Source organism: Pan paniscus, chromosome X (assembly GCF_029289425.2).
Source record: "Pan paniscus chromosome X, NHGRI_mPanPan1-v2.0_pri, whole genome shotgun sequence".
In the NCBI taxonomy this organism is placed as follows: domain Eukaryota; kingdom Metazoa; phylum Chordata; class Mammalia; order Primates; family Hominidae; genus Pan; species Pan paniscus.
In genome coordinates this window covers 13,082,487-13,103,420 of record NC_073272.2, presented here as the reverse complement: position 1 = coordinate 13,103,420, position 20,934 = coordinate 13,082,487, and the positions used below count along the sequence as shown (strand labels likewise).

Below are 20,934 nucleotides of genomic sequence, written 5' to 3'. Positions count from 1 at the left end.
TGTGTAATATAAACCCTGCAAAGACTGTTTACAATTCTGTGTGGGTGTAGGAAGAAAAAAGGATTCAAATATAAATATGAGTGAGAAAGAAAACTTGTTTTGAGTCCATTTTATGCATTTGTTAACATTTTGAAGACTATGCAGTACAATTTATCTTAAAGTTATGAGGTGAAAGAAATGACTTGTGTTTAAAATCACTGCAATTCTCTATTTGAAGCTCCATTGATAACATTTTTTGAGGAAAACAAATTACTTGAATAACTTTAAATTCAGTACATTATTATGCATATCACATAATTTCATTTAAAAATCTTTTTCCATAGAATGAGATCAAAAGACCAGATTTTGATTGCCAGTGTGGTGTGAAGTGTAAAGCCAGTGTTCCACGTCCTATTTTGTTTCATAATATAAACATTCTTCAAAAGTTTATCTTTCTTAATGTAAAGAATTTTTCATATAAACTTCCCTTCATTTGGTTCAGGCTTTAGTTATTGTACATATTCATAAATTTTCATTTTATCAACTGTTTTAACTGATGTATAAACTTTGTTTTTTAAAACAGATTTGAGACAGTATAATTTAAATTTTCTCTAAAAAGAAATATATTCCTTATTTGCTTGCCAAATGGTGAATTTGTATGACTAAATGAGCAGTTCCTACCTGATTCAAGAATACTCATTCATAATATATCATCTCAAATGATAGGAAAATTTAAGTTTCATTCAACACAAAGACATGAATGATTTTTAATGCATTTTATTGTCTGCTAATGGTACTTTTTTAGTTACAGAATTTGCTAAGTAAAGTGATTATAAGCAAAAATCATTGTGTTCTTGTGTCACTCCTGAAAGCATCTGAAGTATTCATTCCCCTCTCATCTTCTGATCTTTTAATCCTGAAAAAAATTGCAAAAGAACAGTTAAAATAATTTACAAATGTTCCTAGTGAGTACCATTTACAATAACATGTCTGGCTTCAGTTTTGTCAAAACAATGTACAACCATTTAAGTTGAACTCTATAATTTCTGAAGTTTCTTTGTTATTTCATTGTCATTAGATATTAGGTGTCCATGAGGACTGCTTCCACCTTCAGGACACTTAAAGCCTATTATTTTATAATAAAATAACAATTGCTACCTTTTGGGGGGGTACGTCTTGCATGTCAGGCTCCAAGCTTATCACGCTATTTTGTTTTCCATAAAACAACTCTAAGAAACTATCAGTGTTTATACTCAAATTTTACACAAAAAGAAACTGAGTTTTAAAGAGTTCAAACTATCTGCCCAAAGTCACCTTTCCATAAATAGCTTTGTCAAGATGTGAGCACATTATAAAGTTCATGGTATTAATTATTCATAAAGAAATAAATGCATTTTCTATGTACAGAGAGAACATGTGCCTTGGACTAGAATAGCCAATGATAGGCACCGATTACTTGGGATTCAATCAGTCTTCAAAAAATTCTGCCCCATATTTTCCGTAAACATGCTCACAATTATGAAGCCATTTATGACATATATTTTTAAATTCAGAAACTATGGTATTTATAATTGGACAGAGACTTGAAAATAATCTGATTTCGTCATTTTCCCCCATTTAAAAGAAAATAAGACACCCATACATTTGAAGTAACTTTTACAATACTGCCTCGTCTTTGAGGGCAAAGCCAGAATTGGAACCTTTGTGTCCTGGCTTCTTATCCTGGTCATTTCCACCTCACTTCTCTCTTCTTCTCAGTAGCAAATCATCAATAACATGTATAAACTGGAATTACAGTTGGATACATATACATGATAGGATCACATAATCTTATATACATAGAAGTAAGACTTTATGGATGTAGATTAAGTTTGTTTTGTTGACTATTCCCATTCATTTGTAAGAGCTACCTGTAATGGAAGATTTAGTGCTAAATTGCAGTAACTTCTTGCTAAAAGCTTAATCATCTATAGAATCCCAGTACAGAAAAGGAATCTAACAGTATGTTTAGTTTAGCCGCCTCCAAGTTAGATTGAAAACTACTGGAAATGGGGAATCTTCCTGTAGGTTTTTGAAGAGATTTCCCGTCTACCTTTTGTAGCCTGTTCAGATATTTGCACTCTCAAAATTACCCGCTCCCTCTTTTCTTAAGCCTTCAGTGCAACTCTAGCCTATTCTTGCTAGTCAAACCTTTGAAATATAAGGAGAACTGATATTCCCTTATACTGTTGCCCTTAAAATTCATGGGGTTTAGTAATATATATTTCTATTAATGGGTTTTGGTAATATATATTCTGGTAGAAATTCAGTAATAGTAAAATTGAAACCTACCATAAAAACTGTGGTCTTAATTACCAAGCCATTTAGATGAATTTGTCTTTAATATAAAGGTATAGCATATTGCTTGGACTAATAGAATCATAGACCTGTAACTACTACAACTCTAGATCCTTGGTTGTCGGAGACCTTAGAACTCTGGGGCCTATTTTGCTGCACCATTTTCACAGGATTTGCATTGTAGTGGCTTCAAAATATACTCACCACTTCCTCCCGCTTGGTCTTGTCTGTTGATGGCCAAGCTTCCAGAGTCAGATCAGGAAGCATGGGAGGCAGGGGCTGCATGGGGAACATCGGAGGCAGAGGTGGCTGTGGCGGCAGGGGCTGCATGGGGTGCACAGGTGGCTGGGGCTGCATGGGCTGGTGATGCTGTGGCTGAACAGGCTGGGGCTGGTAGGGCTGCTGGGCGGGCGGAGGGAGGTTTGGCTGGTGGTGTTGGATTGGAGTCATGGAGTGTTGGCCAGGAACGGGCATCATTGGTTGCTGGGGGATCACGGGCTGCTGAGCTGGCACCACTGGGATGTGGTGATGAGGCTGCAGGGTGTGAGTCGGGGGGTGCTGTTGGGACAGCACGGGGATGATTTGGTGGTGCAGCCATCCACCCATGGGCTCGTAACCATAGGAAGGGTACTGGTGAGAAACAGAGAGGCAGGTTTACCATTGGCTCAGGTGACTCCAACCAGAGAAGCAGCAGTGTTTTCTTTGCCATTATGGCTATAGGAATATTTTATTCATTTTTCCTTTGCAAAAATTTGTAACTGTGTACACAGATATGATTTTTTACAAACTAAATTTCCCATTAATGTCTGCATGTGGAGTAGACATGATATTTCACTTAATATGGGAATTTTAATGCATGCCTAATATTTTCAGGGAATAAAGAACAAAATGTCTACATACCGGTGGCCTTATGCTCTGGTACCACTTCAAAGGGGTAAGCACCTTAAGAGAAAAAGATATTAGAACCCATTTGATTTAATTTACTTTCATCCAATATAGAAACTCACTGATGCAGTAGGAAATATAGACTCACTAATGCAGTCCTGTCAACATTGATAGCCTGAGAATGTGAGTTCTACAAAAGAAAGAAGAAGGTAAACATTTGTTGGGTGCTTCCTGTGTGACAGGCACTGTGTTTACATCCATCACACACATTCTTCATCTTTTCTTATATGCTAGGAGGCAAGTATTATTACTCTCACTTTTTAGATAAGGTTATGGGGAGTTAAAGAGATTCATTAACTTGACTGAGGTTACACAGGGAGTAAGTCTGTTTAATTCCATAGTTCCTTCTTTTCATTGTAAGAGCAAAACAAACACAAAATTATGACATAATAATATGACATGATGTTAATTTCATTTTTTTCTTTGATGTCACAATGGGAAAAAGAGAGGTGCAAACACTGTCCCTCATCCTAGAAACACAGATTGACTGATCAGATGTGTCAATCTTTTCGGTTCAACAAAAAATCTTGCCTCAAAATCTTACTAACATTTGTCTTCAGCTTTTATAAGTAAATAAACTCATAGATTGTTACCTGAACCTGTGAGAGAAGTAAGAATCTTATTCCTTTCTGAACAGTATATATACTTGGTTAGCCTCAGGTTTGAGGATTCTTCATATACTAATACGGCATTTAATCGATACAAAAAATAATTAGTAACCTTGCTCATATTATACTTGACAAAGCACTTTTCATATTCATTAACTATATTACTCTCCAAACAATATTTTGAAATATGGTTATTATAATTATTTCCTTTCTCCAGATGAGGAAACCAGGGTTCCAGAAAGAGGAAATGATTTGCCCAAAATCACAAAGTTAGTAGGAGGTTGAGGAGAACCTCAAACCCGACGTCCAAAACTCATGCATTCCGCTGTTCTGCGGAGTCTCTCCTATACCACTTAGTCACTAATATTTCAGCAGAGGCAAACGAGAGACACACATAGAGTGTGACTATCTTAGAATCAGGAGTTTTTTGAGCTGGAAAGAGTTTTAAATAACATCTTACCTAATCCTTACATTTTACTAGCTGGGTTAGAACCAAGCTAGTCAGAGTTTACTTTTTGCCCTATCATGGAGCCTCCCTGAGTAGTGGTTCATGATGGGTAAGCTTACGGCCATATTTAGGAGGACAGACTGAGTCAGAGTGGCCAGGCGGGAGGCTGCTGGGACGACACAGGCTTGAGGCCAACCATCAGAGCTTAAACTGGGAAGCTGGTGGTAGGAACTGTAAAATCAGGACCACTTGAGAAACATCTGGGATAAAGAATCAACACACTATTCTTTACAGAGCCCAGGGCATTGTTAACGCAAACAATGGTCAAAATTAGTAAAGAGAAAAATTACCTCATAGCTGAAGTTGATATAACCAGGGTGCCCAGGATGAGGTGGTAGCTTTTACAGGGAGGAGGGGAGGAGAATAGAAAGAGAGAGGAAGGGAGAGAGTGAAGGAAGAGAAGAGAGAGGAAGAGATTAAGTCAGTATGCAATTGTTCACATTAAAGGAGACTGAAGCTACTTTAAAAAAATCTATATAGTGCAGAATATACTTGAGGTCTGTTTTTAGCTTGAACAAATGTGCTGTATAGAAGAGGAGACCTTTTATTTTAAAGAGGTTCAGAACAGCTAAATGACTGTTCCTGGGGTTATAGCCTTATGGTTGGAGACCTGGAAGCAGAAACCAGCACACATTTATTCTCCAGTGATCTTTGGACAGCATCCCACCCCCATGCCCAGTGTTTTCAATGAATCCTACCCTATCCTGCCCAACAGTTTACTTGCTGATAAAACTCACCCCATAATGGGGAGAGAAGTGTGTTTCTCTTTCACAATAAAGAAATATCAACAAGGAGAGAATTGTCTCACGAATGTTCCCTTGTAGATCAGGAGGTGGTCAAGTACTTTTAAGTATCAAAGGGATTTCTCATAATTGACATGCAAAGTAAACAACACTTCCATACAACAAAAGAAGCCACAAAAGAAACCACAAGGTGGGAATTATTGATGAATGCCAGAACAAGATGGGTGGAGCAAAGTGGAAACATTATAAATCCCATGGAAAATGAAAGAGTTGATTTATGACGTTTAGGCTGATCTTTTTTTATTATTCTGCCAACGGTTTTATGGCAGAAAAATTTTCAAGTTAAAAATAAAAGGCCACCTGAATGATGATCTGAATCAGGACTGTCTATCCTCTCAAAAGTGGGGGCCAAGTGTCTGGTGCCTGTATTGTGGAACTCTGGTTGTGCCTGGGGTCCAGGGAGGAGAGATGGTCATGCAGAAAATCTCCCTCAGACATTGGCCTCATTTAGGATTGGCTCTATTATATTCTTTAAAAATGCTCACATTTCATGGGAAGGTTTATTCTCTCTCATCTGGATGTGAATGGTTTTAGTCAGGTCCTATACCCTCTTGAACAATACCATCTTAGAGAGTGGGAAAAGGGCTGAATTTGTAAGGCAGGGACCCCTGAGGAAACTAGGAATCGCTGCAATGCAGGATTTCAGGAAGTCAGAGCACAGAATCTTGGTTTTGTGGGTGAGAGAGGAAGAGAGGAGGCAGGAGTGCAAGCTTGCTGGCTTCTGGTTGTATCAACTGCTCTTTATTCCACCAAAAAGCAGATGCAGCCTGCTTGGCGTGCATGTGATCTAAGTTCTCTGCCCTTATGCACCTGTGTCCAGACAGAGTGGGTCTAATGTCCTGATCTTTAATACATTTGAATATAAAATATATCACTATGTATTGGGTGTAGGCAGGATCCCGGGCAACCACAAAAAAGTCACGTACTCGTCAGATGTACCCAAAGGGGTGGGGCCTCTGAGAACAGGAATGTGGCTCAAAAAGTGGATTCCTAACACAAAAATCTTACCCCCTGAGGGATAAGAGCAGCAATATGTGGAGGGCAGGAAGAGATTTGGAATCTTGAGAGGAATTGGGTTTTAGACAAAACTGGCATCTCTGTAATATTTGTCCAAAGCTTGTTAAGCACTTTCTCTGGAGACCTTTCAAGGGTCCCTTCCAAAAGCTTCCTCCATCTAGAGATGGGTGGTGATATTTACAAGCTAACAGTTCCAACAGAATCTCCTGGGGTGCTTATAAAAATGCAGAGTCCTGGGCCCCGCCCCAGCTGTACCAAATCAGAATTTTTGGTAGCGGCATTTGAGAATATACCTTTTTAAAACAAGCTCCTGAAGTGTTTCTTCAACCCGGAGACATATGAAGACATCTGATCTCATACTGTTTTAAACCCTAATTTCACCAACTATGGGCAGATTTTTATGTCCAAGCTTGTGAAATTGGACACTGACTTATGCAGGGGGTGTTTTACTCACAGGCATGGCAAAAGCTGCTCCCAGGAGGCAGGCAAATAAAATCCAGGTCCCCATTTCTTGATGGTTCTGAAATGTAAGTCAACATCCGCTTTTCTTATCTCTTCTGAAACGTGGATGTAATGAATGCTCCATAAAACACACATAATCTACATTAGTCTATTGCTAGTAAGAAGGATGGAGCCATTCTTTGTGAATTTACTTCAGTCATATGTGATTTCCAGCTCTCAGCCTATTTCATTGTTTCTGGAGTCACAGTAGTGATAAAGATGCATTTAATTTAGGTTGAGGGCTAAACAAGTTACAGGGACATGAATGAGCTATCTTCATATGACTTTGCATGCCATTTTCCTATGCCTATACAGCCCATAGTCATAGAAGCTAAATTGTATTTATAATTAATGATTAAAGGAATAAAGTTGGCTTTAAAGGTTGGGAAGATCATCAAAGTGCACAGTATTTTATAATTTTAGAACAAGGAGGCACAGAAATGTCTTGTGCACAGTCTACCTGGACATTGCTACTGTTAAAAACAAGGACTAATCATTTGAGAAAATATATTAATTTGCCAAGATAGATTTTAGTTCCAGAAATTCCTATCTACAGAACTTCAGGCAAGACCCTCCAGTAACATCTCTGAGCTCCAGATTGTGGAGCAAAAGATGTGGCTGAACCAACAGGAGAGGATGGTACGAATTTTATGTGATTCTTCAATGAATTTTGAATACTTTCTCCCTAAGAGGTTTCATTTTCTTTCAATGGAATCTTCATTTTGTTTGATGTTGCACTGTAATTATTCTATAAATAAGACCCTTGGGACATTAAGCAAAACAGGTCCTCCTAAAATGTGCACATTGATTTGTGGCACAAATTACTGGGAAAACTGTCAGAAGAAAGACCTTAAATTTTGTATAAGAAGTGAATATTACATGTGATAATGCTGTCTATGAAAAGTACACTAAAGTTTTCTAACTCCTAAATTTGTTTTTTGTTTGTTTGTTTGTTTGGGTTAATGACAAAAAACACTTCATGGATGTTTCTATTTTATGTAATTAAATAAAAAGCTTTTCAAAGTAGTAGATCACAGCCTGTGAATGTATTATTTTTACTTTAATCAATAATTAATTAAAATAAATATTTTACTGTGAAATGTGGCCAAGAAAGACCTTTGGAATTAGACAAGCACTTTGTTGCATTATAAAGTTAAAAATCATTTCAGTAATCAGAGTCTAATTTAATTATGGGCCAACTAAAAAGTAACTATTGATGGCATATAGTATTAGAAATTTAGAATACATTTATATCTTTTAAAAGTAATGCAGAGAAAGAAATAAGCACAATAAAAAGGATATCAAATTATAAATAAAATCCACATACCTTTGAATGTATTCAGTGCAAGTTTCTGTTTGAAACTCAGGGATGCTTGATCCTTTAGATTTCTTCCAACTATGAGCTCAATTTATATCATTCATGGCATCTGTAACAACCAATCCAGTTTCTAAAGGAAAAATGTGTTGAGTATAACTAAAAATCCCTGTATCATGATTTTTTAGAAGCTATGATCAGACATAAGGCTGTATGTTGTGATTAGTGCATATGGAATCTTTCATTATGGGCAATAATAGGTTTAACAGGCAAAGAGTTTCATCAGGCTATTTTGAAGTCAGCAAATTAGTTGACTGTACATGTTGATATATTCAGATTTATTTTTAAAAAGCTTCTCTGCCATCGCCTTTTCCTCAGTTCTAGCAAACAACATTGTTCTTTACAAAAATCAAGCTAGGTGGTTGAGATTCTCTAGTGTAATCTGGATATCCTCCAGGATTTTTCCAGCCCTTTCAGATCAGGAGAAATTGATTCAAATTCCCATTTGGGTAAAACCCCAAAGCTCTCTCTAGTTTCTCTCTGAGGAATTATAATTTTGGGATCACCACTGCTCTATTATCTGCTTCCATTGAAGGTATTTTTTCTCTGTTCCCTTTGGCTACTCCTTTATCACCACTCTGGTGTCCACCAAAACAGGGGACAAAGCCCCTTCTCGGCCCCATGCTGAAACCCATCTACCGTAAAAACAATCAGGAACTTAAGGTTCTTGCAGTAGCAAAGCTTTTACTGATGATCTATACTACAAGGCAAGGAGTGCACACCAGACAGCACATTTTAAAGTAAATTTTGTTTTTTACAAGCAAACTCATGTCACAGGAGATGTTGTCCTTTGCCTCCCATCTCACAGAGCAGCTTGGCCTCTCAGTATGGCGGCCCTTCTTTGCCCATATCCTTCTGGCCCAATCCCACTTTCTCATACAGGCAAACCCAAATTCCTCTCTATTTTTCAGAGTCTCTTAACTGTCTGGCTAGCTACTTTGTTTCCATGTTCTCAGCAGCCTCCCCTTTCCCTAAGCAATGACCAAAGCTATTCACTTTCTAAAAGAACCTCTGATCATCTACCTATTAAATTCATGTGTGTTTTACCCCTCTACCTTGGTATAACACATGGGCTTTTTCTTTTATTCTGGAATTTGATTAGATTGATCTAATTGAGCAAATTTGTAATTAGTGGCAGGAGCTAACTGACGAGTCGTCCATCAATATTAGATCAATAAAGGAGATACTGAATATCTACCCAGATACAGTTGATGTTATACTTGGATCTCTTTGAATACACAAGTAATACTTATAAAGTTTGTATATATACATATGTTTATACGTATATATACAAATTACTTAGCCTGTCTGAGCCTCAATTTCCTGATATGTAGAATGGAAATAATAACAGAACCTAGCTCAGGGAATTCATGTGAAAAGTAGATGAGTGACATCTCTGGGGAAATGGAAGTCTATTTATTACTCTCCCCAACCCTGTCAGCTGGCATACAGTAAATGTTTAAAGAATGCTAATAAACAAGATTCCAAGATGATCTTTGGGGATAAATCAGTAGGGATGAATATTGCAAAGAAAGGTAAGATCTTCCAATCAGGGAGAGAGAGATTGCAAAGAAGGAAGTAGACGATTATAACAGGTAAAATGTATGCATGAAAAGAAACATAGAATATGATTCTAAAAGCCAAATGTCCCCAGGATTTGCCTTTATTTATGAATATATTTATTGGTGAATTTTATAGCAGAGACAAGAAGGATTCCCTTTGAAGGAAGTTGGAAAATGGACCTTAGGAGGATTGGCAGGGGTGTACAGCAAGGTGGTAAGGGAGAGGAAGGAAAATGTGGATCACATTATATTCACTTTCAATCTTTTTCCCCCATTTTATATAATTACATATATTGGAGTGTCTGAAAGGATTCAGGATATTTGTTTTTCTACAAAGTTGTGGGTAATCTCTACTAATGAAGTCAATGATGAATTACTAGTAGCCTTGTAGTTTTAGAAAGATTGATCTTATACTTTTTCTCACCTTCTAAGAATGAGAGGATGATATATTTGGCCATAATGATCAACAGGATGCTTCCTTAATGTGGCATTAATTCCTCTGGACCACTGGATAGTGAGTTACCGCTAATTCACCATGGACAGTTGAACAAGCTTTGATGGCCGATTCCATAGAAATAATTGATTTTCCCCTACTGCATATCCTGAATCATAGGACATTAAAATATGGATCTCTGTTTGAAATCTCTTCCACTAATTTAGGCCCCACTTACACAGCTTAAAAATTGGTAAACGTGGCCGGGCGCGGTGGCTCACGCCTGTAATCCCAGCACTTTGGGAGGCCGAGGCGGGTGGATCACGAGGTCAGGAGATCGAGACCATCCTGGCTAACACGGTGAAACCCCGTCTCTACTAAAAATACAAAAAATTAGCCGGGCGTGGTAGCGGGCGCCTGTAGTCCCAGCTACTCAGGAGGCTGAGGCAGGAGAATGGCGTGAACCCGGGAGGCGGAGCTTGCAGTGAGCCGAGATCGCGCCACTGCACTCCAGCCTGGGCGACAGAGCGAGACTCCGTCTCAAAAAAAAAAAAAAAAAATTGGTAAACGTTTTGAGGAAAATGAAATTTCAATTGAAATATTTTTCCTATAAGCAATTATTTTATTTATGAATAAATTGACTGCATAAAATAGTTCTTTTGCTCATTTTTTTGTAGTAGGTATTCTTTTTCTTGACTTGCAGCCCAGTACGTTTTGCTGTTCTCACAATGCTTATGTTAGCAACTTCCCCACTTCTAATTTGCTGCTTCTAATTTACAGTATGCTAGAAAATCATATGCCCAAGCTTGTTAAAAGTATGCGTGAACTGAAAGTAAAGGAACACTCTAAGTGGGGCCTCACCTGTGAGAAAAGCAAATGAATTTCGGTTTTGTGACACTTATTTTTGACTGCTGGGAGGGTGTTTGGTTTGTTTTGGGGTTCCTCTCCTCTGGCTTACTGCCTGGGTTTCAACAGCACTCGGGGTATGAGGGTGGCCTTTGGATAAGTCAGGTATTATGAGTTTGCAAAGCCTTTCCTATCATCTATAAGAGTTCAACTCTTGAGCCTTCTTTTAAAGCATCCCCAGGGTTATCCAATATTCTAGAATAATTTCAACAGTGAGTCTTCTTAAGTAGCTGGAGCCAAAGCTGGCTTTTAAATATTTTCTCTGTAGATGTTTACTTACAAGAAAACATCATTCTCTAGGATAGCTTTTTTTTTTTTTTTTTGCTGGGGTAGAGTTGGAGTTGTATGATCTTCAGATCTTAGGCACAAAACTACCGATGAATTCCGATACACATCGTAACTTTGACCCCACCGCAACCCTTAGAAATCAGGTATTGTGTCTTATACTTTCTTGGGAGCTCCTTGGTACCTAGAAAAAGCTCTTATACAAAGTAGGTGCTAGATAAATGTGTTGATGAATTAATGAAAATGTAGAAAAGTTTTCCATGACATTGTAAACATAGAAAATGTGGATTCTGAAAGAAATCCTACAGTGATTTAGATGGACCTTTTCAATAGCTAAGATGGATAATTCAGCATTGCTCTCAACTGCTCCTGTGGACTTCTGTGCAAATGACCTCTGATAAGTACCTGAAAAGGGAGATGCTGTAAAAGTGCTAGAATCTATTATCCTAACATTCTCATTACATTTGGCTCTGACCTCTTAGTTCAAATTATAATATACTCCAAGCAAATACACTATGATAGATAATTTTTTGTTGTTGTTTTTGAGACAGAGTCTCGCTCTGTCACCCAGGCTGGAATGAAGTGGTACAATCTCGGCTCGCTGCAATCTCTGCCTCCCGGGTTTAAGTGACTCTCCTGCCTCAGCCTCCCAAGTAGCTGGGATTACAGGCACATGCCACCACGCCCAGCTTATTTTTATATTTTTAGTAGAGACGGGGTTTCACCATGTTGTCCAGGATGGTCTCCATCTCCTGACTTCATGATCTGCCTGCCTCGGCCTCCCAAAGTGCGGGGATTACAGGCATGAGCCACTGCGCCTGGCCTATGAAGTAACATTTAAAACAAAATGTCTACCAATAGCGGGGCTGGTTCAAATCGATTATGGCACAAATAGCATTCAAGATGAGGATGTCACTCTGCGTTTCTCAACATAAAAAGATGTTGGTGATACATTGTTAAGTGGAAAAATAGATTTTTTAAAGTCCCCTTCTCTAATTTTTTTCTCCCTCCCTCCCTGCTCTCCCTTCTCTCCATTTGGGGAGATATTCGCCAAAACACAGTAGTTATCTAGGGACTCCTTGAAAATCTCTGGGTAGCCGAGGTTTAAATTTATTTCTTTTAAATAATCTGTGAATGCAACAAATGCAGGGGAAATACGAGAAGTTTGGAGTATGATATTTCTCATTCATGTTCAGCAAGAGAGATGAGTAAGTGATAGTGCTACTTGCATAGGCCCTGGGTATATCCAATGTTCATTCTTAGGGGGAAAAAAAGTTGAACATAAAATCCAAGACAAAAAAAACACACGATTTTTTAAAGTGAGAGAGCCCTTTTAAATCATGAGTAGGAAATATTTTAATAATATAAACATTCACAGCAAGAGTTCATACAGCTTGTAATTTGAAAAGTCCGTAGGCATTTGCTAAATATCAGGTGGAACAATTTTCAACAAGGGAAATTATATGCAGTTGAAGAGTCTGTTGTTTGGATTATAATTAACTGGTAACTGTCAGGAGTGAAAATGGTACATCTGTGTTAAAAGAGGTAGGACAGTAATGTAAAAACAAGCATTTTTATTCCTGTTTATTGGGTAAAATATACCAAAGTAAGTTCAACTTTCCTGCTGAGGTTCAGTGGAGACATACATAGATTAGTAGTTTTTTAAAATATTGTTCAGCCATAAAATGGAATGAAGCACTGATCCATACAACAACATGGATGAACGTTGAAAACATTACATTCAGTGAAGGAAGCCAGTCATAAAATACCACATACTGTATGACTGTATAGGAAATGCCAAGAATAGGCAAAATCCATAGAAACAGAAAGTAGATTCATGGTTGCCAGGGGTTGAGGGAAGGAGGAAATGGGGAGTTACTGCTAATGAGCAGCAGGTTTCTTTTTGTGATGATAGAAATGTTCTGGAGTTAGACAGTGGTGATGGTTGCACAATCTTGTGAATATACTAAAAGCCACTCAATTGTACACTTTAAAGTGGTGAATCTTATGGTATGTGAATTATATCTTAATTTTTAAAAAGACACATATTATATATGGTATGATATCGGCCCTCAAAAAATGTACAGCCTTTATACATTATGTAAAATATAGATACATAAAAGGCTAAACACAGTGTAATGGTACAGAACAATAGTGTAAGTGTTGCCCCATGATGATAAAGTTGATGATGACAACTATGATGAAGATGAAACTAACCTTTATTGCCAGCCATGGTTCTAAGCATTTAACATGTTTAAATGTTTATTGGTCACCTCCCGCATGCCGGGTATATTCTGGGTTTATGTTTTACATCAGTGATTAAAACACACAAAGACTCCTACTCACAGTCTCACAGAAAGCAACTATGAACAGTGGATATAATAAATAAGGACAGCAGAAGAAGAGAAAGCCTATGGAAAAGGAAAAAGTAGAGCAGCTAAGAAGGATTAGAAGTGCTGAGTTGCACGTTTCAATAGGGTGGTCAGTTTTAAACAATTTCTTGAAGAAGGTGAGGTGTTCGCCTGAGCATCTCTGGGATCAGCACAAAGGCACCAGCATGGAAGTGGCCCAGTGTGTTAGCTAGCTGGCAGGAACCCAGCACTGCTGGTGTGGTGCAAGGTGGAGGGCATAAGAGGAGCTGAAGGCCAAAAGGTGACATCTTCTCATGCTTCCATGATCTTAGCAATTAAATGTAGAATTCCTTGCCTAAAATAATTCTATTGTTCATTGTGTGCCAGGGGCTTCAGGCTTTGGAGATGTGAAGGATTTGGATAGACATAGAGGCTATTTCCTCACAGGGCTGAGTCATTGGAAGAAAGTGAAACGGGAATGGGCAGAGCATGCTTGGTGTGCAGAAAAAGACCAGCTAGGCGGCAGCAGAGGTTTTAGGTAGAAAAATGGCAATGGCAGATGGGCTGTTGGGAACAGAGAGACCCTGAATGTTGGACAGGGAAATCCACTTGTGTCCCCTCTGCAGTGGCAAAGCACTGAGCATTTGTATCCACTGTCCTTGCTTGCTAGGGTTTCTACAAGAAAGTTCGTCTGGAAGCTCAGACTTGTGTCAAGAATGAGAAGGTAGAAACACAAAGCAATCAGATGACTTGGCTGTCTTCACATCACATTGAGAGTCAGAGCAGATGCAAGACCCCTGGGCTCTGGCCCTGGCTCAGACACTCTTCACCCACTTGCTCACAGATGAATGAGGCATACCTCGGGGCCCCAGATCAAATGATAACATTATAAGAACAACTGGAAATAGATAAGTCTTTAAAAATACAGAACATAATGTTTTTCCTGTGAAATATAGGGTTGCATTCAAAAACTGTTACCAGAGAATATTCTCCAGAGAAACCTACAGCTATTCAAAACTGCTCTACAATATAAGCTCTTGTTTAGTAAGAAATAAAAGCTATTTAATGAAAGGTCTATAAAAATGGATTTAATAACTTAATACATAATTCATATGCTATAAAGTTCATGTGTTGAAAGGGTACACTTGAGTGGGTTTTAGTATATTTTTAATGTATTTACAAAGTTTGCCACCATCACCATAGTCTAGTTCTAGAACATTTTCATCACCTGAAAAGAAATCCCATACCCAGTAACAGTCAATTCCCATTCTCCTCCCCTTAGCACAGGACAACTACCAATCTATTTCCTGTCTCTATGGATTTGCTTATTTGGTACATTTCATAGAAATAGAGTCATACAACATATGGTTGGAAAATGTCTCTCTGAGAACCTCTACAAAAAGGTTTGTCGGTGTTAGCACTCTTGGCATTTGGGGCCAGATAATTATTTGCTGAGGGATGTTTAGCAGCATCCCTGGCCTCTACCTTCTAGGTGTTAGCAGCAACAACCCTCCCTCTTAAGTTGTGACTAACCAAAAGTGTCTCCGGACATCGCATATGTTTGATGGGGGAGTGAGGGGGCAAATTCTCCCCTAGTTGAAACCCACAGATTTACAGTTACCTAAGAACTGAGCTGGGTGTAGGGGTGTATAAAGTGAGGTGGGTGCCTGGACCCAGGGTGCTGTTGTGGAAAGACAACTATTTCAGGGTCTGTGAAGGTCCAAAGTTTGTACCCCGAGTTCTGAAACTCTGTGATTCATTTTAGAAAATAGGAAAGAGATGACTAGGGGCAAGAGGCACAACTGTTATTTAGATGAAGTTATTGTTCAAACAATAGCTGGTGGGAAAAAACACTCATTTTTTCGGTCACTAAAAAAGATAGAGGGTGATGGGTGCACCAAAATCTCACAAATCACCACTAAAGAACTTATTCATGTAACCAAATATTGCCTGTTCCCCAAAAACCTATGGAAATAAAAAGAAATTTTAAAAGATAGAAATTGTTATTTTAAAATAAAATTAAATAGTATATGCCAGTGGTCTTTACCTTCCTTATAAAGGACTGGAATCATGGTGTCAATAATTCAAAAAGTGTCTAAATTTGGATTTGGGCTGTTTTATGTTACAACAGTAAGAATTAATGGTTCTCAAAGAGCCTTACTTAAGTCAGCTTTAACATTACTCTGCAGACTATAAACACCCCTTGAGCAGCAAAAGGAAGCATGAAATTTGATTTATACCGTAGCTAACGAAAACAAGTGGGCAATCACAATTTGATCATACCCTACTAATCTAATTTAGTCTCAGGAATGGACTAAAAAGAGGAAGCTTGTGGACTTTAGAAATATGTACATTTCAGAAAGTGTAAGTGTGACCTCTTTTCTTTTCAGAATTGTGTAAGTGAAGGAAGCTGTCATCCTCCCTGGTAAATCCATTTGTAAATAAACGGGCTAAAGAAATCATGACTGTGGTCCTTTCTAGTTCTTAGGATCTGTCCTGCTCAGAGTGGGAATCACAAAGTGATTGAGGTAATAACTGGTATCTTTGTTGTTCTCAGTTTAAAGAAAGTGTTCTCTCAAACTGCCTTAGACTGCGCAGCCTTGACCCTCTAGGACTTGATGCCCTGTGTATGGCATTGTTATCAGATGCAAGTTAGTAAACCCAGATTGTGTTTACAAGTAGGTTGTCATTATACAGTGGCTTCTCTACAGAGAAGTACAAAATGTGTATTTCCTTTTTATTTATCATGGACTATAGCAATTACAGAATGTAGCTCTTGTTTTTATCAGGGATATTACTGAGGCCCTTAAACTCAAGCTGACTTACATTTATTTTAAAATACATGTTCCAAAGATGTTTTTAAAATTTTAAATATGCATATTTTTAAGATTTTCCCCTTTAACCTGTTCTCCCATCCTGACATTTAGGATGGGGAATAGACAGAACATCTGAGGGAGTTTGGGTCTCACAGATCGGCTGTAAAATTGAGTAAGAGCAAAATGTTTGGAAAAAAAAAACAATCTGTGTGGTTGTTCATCTGGAAAGATCTGTTCCCCACTCAGTAGCTTACAGAAGGCTCAACATGATATGGATCAGCTCGAATTCATTATCTGACCAAACAGCAACTCAGGAATCTTATGTCCTGTCCAAGGTGTGCTGTGGGACTCAATAATCTCTTTCCAGATCTATTATATCTTCATAAAAATATGCATGAGAATCAGATAAACTAGTGGGCCTCAACCAGGAATGATTGTGCCCTTCAGGGTACATTTTATAATATTTGGAAGCATTTTTGGTTGTCACAATTGGAGGATACGGATGTTCCTGGCATCTAGTGGGTAGAGGCCAGAGATGCTGTTAAATATTCTACAATGCACAGGAAAGCCCCCCAAATAAAGAATTATCCAACCCCAAATGTCAGTAGCATTGAAGTTGGGAAATCTTGTTCAAGGAAATTCCCAGTGCCTCAGGTTGTCTTATGAGATGTGGAGCGTGTCAATATCCACAGTTGCCAGTTGTGCCATATAGAATGCTGCAAGGAGAAAATATAGATACACATGAAAATGTGTTTTTGGGATTTGGGGAAATACATCTATGGATTTGATACTTTGGTGTTCCAAAGATGTGGCTATTTTTGCCCACAAGTGTTGCCCAAAACCCTGGGGCTATGTGGTGCCTTTTTCACAGAGCAAGTACATAAAGTACAGACTGTTAAACAGATCACTCACCTGCTATAAAATGTCAGTTAATAATGAGGTCCCATCATGGATATTAGTTGAATGATAAGTGCCACTTCTTTCCTCTTACATGTTTATTAGTGTCATCTAAAGCAATGGCTCTCAAAATGTGGTGGCTGGACCAGCAGCATTGGTATCACCTGGGAACTTGTTAGAAATGCACATTGTCAGCCCCCTCCCACACCTACTGAATCTGAAACTTTTGGGGTAGGGCCCAGCAATCTGTGTTATTTTAACAAGCTTCCCCATGATTCTGATGAACTTTAATGCTTAAATCGGAGAACCGTTGGGGACCACCAGCACCTGGGAGCTTGCTAGAAATCACATGACTAGGCCAGGACCTTGTTGAAAGGCAGATTCTCATTTAGTAGGCCTGAGAAAGGGATCAAGATTTGGGACTACAGATATGATAGCTTGGGTAAAAACTACAAAATTTCTCCTTTGTGAGCCTTCTATTTCCCTCTTCAAAAATTGGGAAGACATTGTATTGGTTCCCTGTTGCTGCTATAATAAGTAATCACAAACTTAGTCGCTTAAAACAACACAAATTTATTATCTTACACTTCCAGAGGTCAGAAGTCTGAAATGGGTCTCACTGGGCTAAAATCATGGTACCTGGTGACTGTAGGGGAGAATCATTTTTCTTGACTTTTCCATTTTCTAGAGGCTGCCCACATTCCTTGGCTCATGTTTCCTTCCTCCATCTTCAAAGCCAGAAATGGCCTGGTGAGCCTTTCTCACATCACATCACTCTGACACTGACCCTTCTGCCTCCCTGTTCCACATTTAAGTTGCTCCTGTGATGATATTAGTCCCATATACATAATTCAGGACAATCTCCTTATTTTAACAGCATATGATTAGCAACATTAATCCCATCTGCAACTTTAACTCCTCTTTGCCAGGTAGCATAACATATTCACATATTCTTGAGATTTGGATGTGGACATATTTTGGGGGGCATTATTCTGCTTCCTACACAAATAATTTTACTTTTATTCTCCAGCAAAATTTGTGTCATAGAGAAAAATATTGGAAGGAATCCAGTCAGGACCAATCTCCTACCAATTCAGAAATCTTCCTGCAAAATCCTCCAAACTTGGCCATGTGATACTAGCTTCTCAGCTAGACTGTAAGCTGTATCCTACAGAAGACCCTATCTTATAGTTATTCTCCATCTCCTCAGTGCCTAGAAGAGAATTTAGCTCATAATAGATACTTAGAAAACATTCTTTGATTGGTACACTGCTTTCAGGCACATAGAGCACGATATGACTATATAGACTGTGGAATCTTGACTTTGTGAAACTGAGGGATTGATGCTGAATCTCTGTCAAGCCTTATTACCCTCCTGTGTAAAATGGGGATAATATTACATTCTGTATAGGATTGTTGTTGGAATCAAATGAAATGTTGTAAATAGAGCACATGGAGATATAGATATAATTTACATGAAACGTCTGAAACCATAACATGGTAGAATACTACCTTGTGATAATTTACTAACAAAACTGCACAAGATAAGGACAGGTGGTATTGAGTCTCTTTACATAATGCTTACTGAAGTGTCGCCTCTGGCTTCATTTATAACATCAATTTAGAAGCAGTGTTTCTCAACATAGACTATATTTTTGAACCATTCGTGTAGCTTTTAAATAATATTTTTGCCTGGGTTCCATTCTACCTAGTTTCTGATTTACTTGGTCTAAGCATTGGCTCCAACTCTTACTATGTTTTTGAATCCCCTGGGGAAGCTTTTATAAATATCGATGGCCAGGTGCCACCTCCAGAAATTCTGTTTCGATCAAATATAATGTGTAGCCATGGTTGAGATCCATTGAACACAACTTATTCTACCTTATAAATTGTTACATCTGCCAGACCTTTACTGTATATGAGAAGTTGTAGTTTTATCAACTTTGCCTGAATCAGTGGATGTTTTTCTAATTTCCATTCCATGTCATTGGTGGAATTAAGAACACTCAACATAATGACATTTGCAATTGTAAAGGTGGTATCACATCCCCAGAGTTTTAGCAGGATGGCAGAACCACAGTGAGCACTCAGAAAACGTTTGCTAATGATGGGCCAAAAAAAAGTGTCTTTTATGGTCTCTTGATTTATTCAGGAATATTGCATTGCAGTTGAATCTCTCACAGAGTCCACTTGAGGCTGCTAACATGTTGATTTAATGAATGGGTGGATTTCATGAACCACCCATCCGAGTGAATTACTTTGGGTGTAGCTGTTTTGATTTTTCCTTCCTCTGAGTATATGGTTTTGTTAATTTAAACAAATTCAGTTGTTTTACCATTCTGTAGACACATTCTTTGTGTGGCCAAGAATCTTGTTTGTCGTGGCCACACCACAACTGGATTTGAATGTAGAGCAACCCAGCAAAGAAGTGCTAATTTGAAGCAATTGTTAACATTGCCAGCAACAAACCAAAGTGACCTTCATCAATGGGTTCAGTTAGCAACCCTGAAGGCAAGACGCTCTGTTTATTCCATTATCGTTTCCTTCATCTATCAGAAACCCTAATCTTCATGGATGATGAAATAATAACAATCTCAAACTTAAGATATATTTTGTTCATCTTAATTTTCTAAATGTCCTTTTTTCCCCTCAGTACAAACATAATACATGTAAATAAATTCCAACACTATAAAAATTCATTAGGCAGTGTCAAAGTCCCACAAATCCCATCCTCAAGTGATAGCCACTGATAACCATTTGAGAATATATAACCCCGGATCTCCCTGTTAAATTATAATAAACATTTATGTCCATAACTTGTGTTCTGCAACTTCTTTGTTTAACTTTACATATAGTGGATATCTTTCCAAATTTATTCAGAGAGAACTACTCCACTTTTTTTCATGACTGCCCAGAATTCCACTGAATAGATACCCCATAGTTTAGTTAGCCAGTTGCTCACTGATGGACACTTAGGTTTTTTATGTTTCTTTAAACATATATGCATATAACTAATATATAATAAAATTAATTATATATAAGTATTAATATATATATTTTGGTAGATTATAATACACATGTAGAGAAGTGCACATAAGTTTACAACTTAATGAATTTCTGCAAAGTGAACACACCTATGCCAGATGAAGAAACATCCCTGACCAGCACCTCACAGGGATCCCTTGGACTCCCTTCCAGTCACTTCTCCCCAAAGGTAACCCCTATTCTGTACTTTGGTAGCATATGTTGGTTTTATCTGGTTTTATAGATTACATTACTGGTATCCTACAGCATGTTATTTTTTATGTCAGACTTCTTTCGCTCAACGTGATGTCTCTGGGATTCATCTGTATTGTTGTAGGTGGTTGGAGTTTGTTTTTTCATTCCCATTACTGCATAGTTTTCCATTATGTGATATACCACAATTTATTCAGTCTACTTTCACGAACATTTGGATAATTTACAGTTTGGGGCTGTTTTGAATAATGCTGCTATGAGCATTCTAGCACACATATTTTGGTGAACATATGCTCACATTTCCATTGTTTTTATTGGTGACTGGGTTTTTTTGCTATCAGATATTGTACTGAAGTGAATGTCTTTGCAAATGT

General features: G+C 38.1%; 2 protein-coding genes across 6 annotated transcripts in view; one reads left to right on the top strand and one right to left on the bottom strand.

Moving 5' to 3' along the window:
- ARHGAP6 (Rho GTPase activating protein 6) overlaps positions 1-20,934 on the top strand; it is a 525,552-nt gene that overhangs the window by 361,443 nt on the left and 143,175 nt on the right. The window lies entirely within an intron of this gene.
- AMELX (amelogenin X-linked) lies at positions 741-8,147 on the bottom strand. 2 transcript variants are annotated; one of them, XM_063601881.1, is made up of 7 exons: positions 8,026-8,147; positions 6,652-6,717; positions 4,668-4,715; positions 3,350-3,391; positions 3,217-3,258; positions 2,521-2,946; positions 741-895 (listed from the first exon to the last, which is right to left on the bottom strand). In XM_063601881.1, exons 2-7 carry the CDS (start codon positions 6,703-6,705, stop codon positions 890-892), a joined length of 618 nt encoding a protein of 205 aa, XP_063457951.1. In that variant the 5' UTR covers positions 6,706-6,717; positions 8,026-8,147; the 3' UTR covers positions 741-889. The 2 variants fall into 2 exon arrangements, with proteins under 2 accessions (XP_063457951.1, XP_054962094.1); XM_055106119.2 differs by lacking the exon at positions 3,350-3,391.

Excerpts from the sequence above, each read along its gene's own strand:
- AMELX (XM_063601881.1), bottom strand. The coding sequence starts at position 6,705 with ATGGGGACCTGGATTTTATTTGCCTGCCTCCTGGGAGCAGCTTTTGCC. Across the intron at positions 4,716-6,651 it reads GAGCAGCTTTTGCCATGCCT|CTACCACCTCATCCTGGGCA; the intron begins GTGAGTAAAACA and ends TCCCTGTAAAAG. Across the intron at positions 3,392-4,667 it reads ATATCAACTTCAGCTATGAG|AACTCACATTCTCAGGCTAT; the intron begins GTAATTTTTCTC and ends TTTCTTTTGTAG.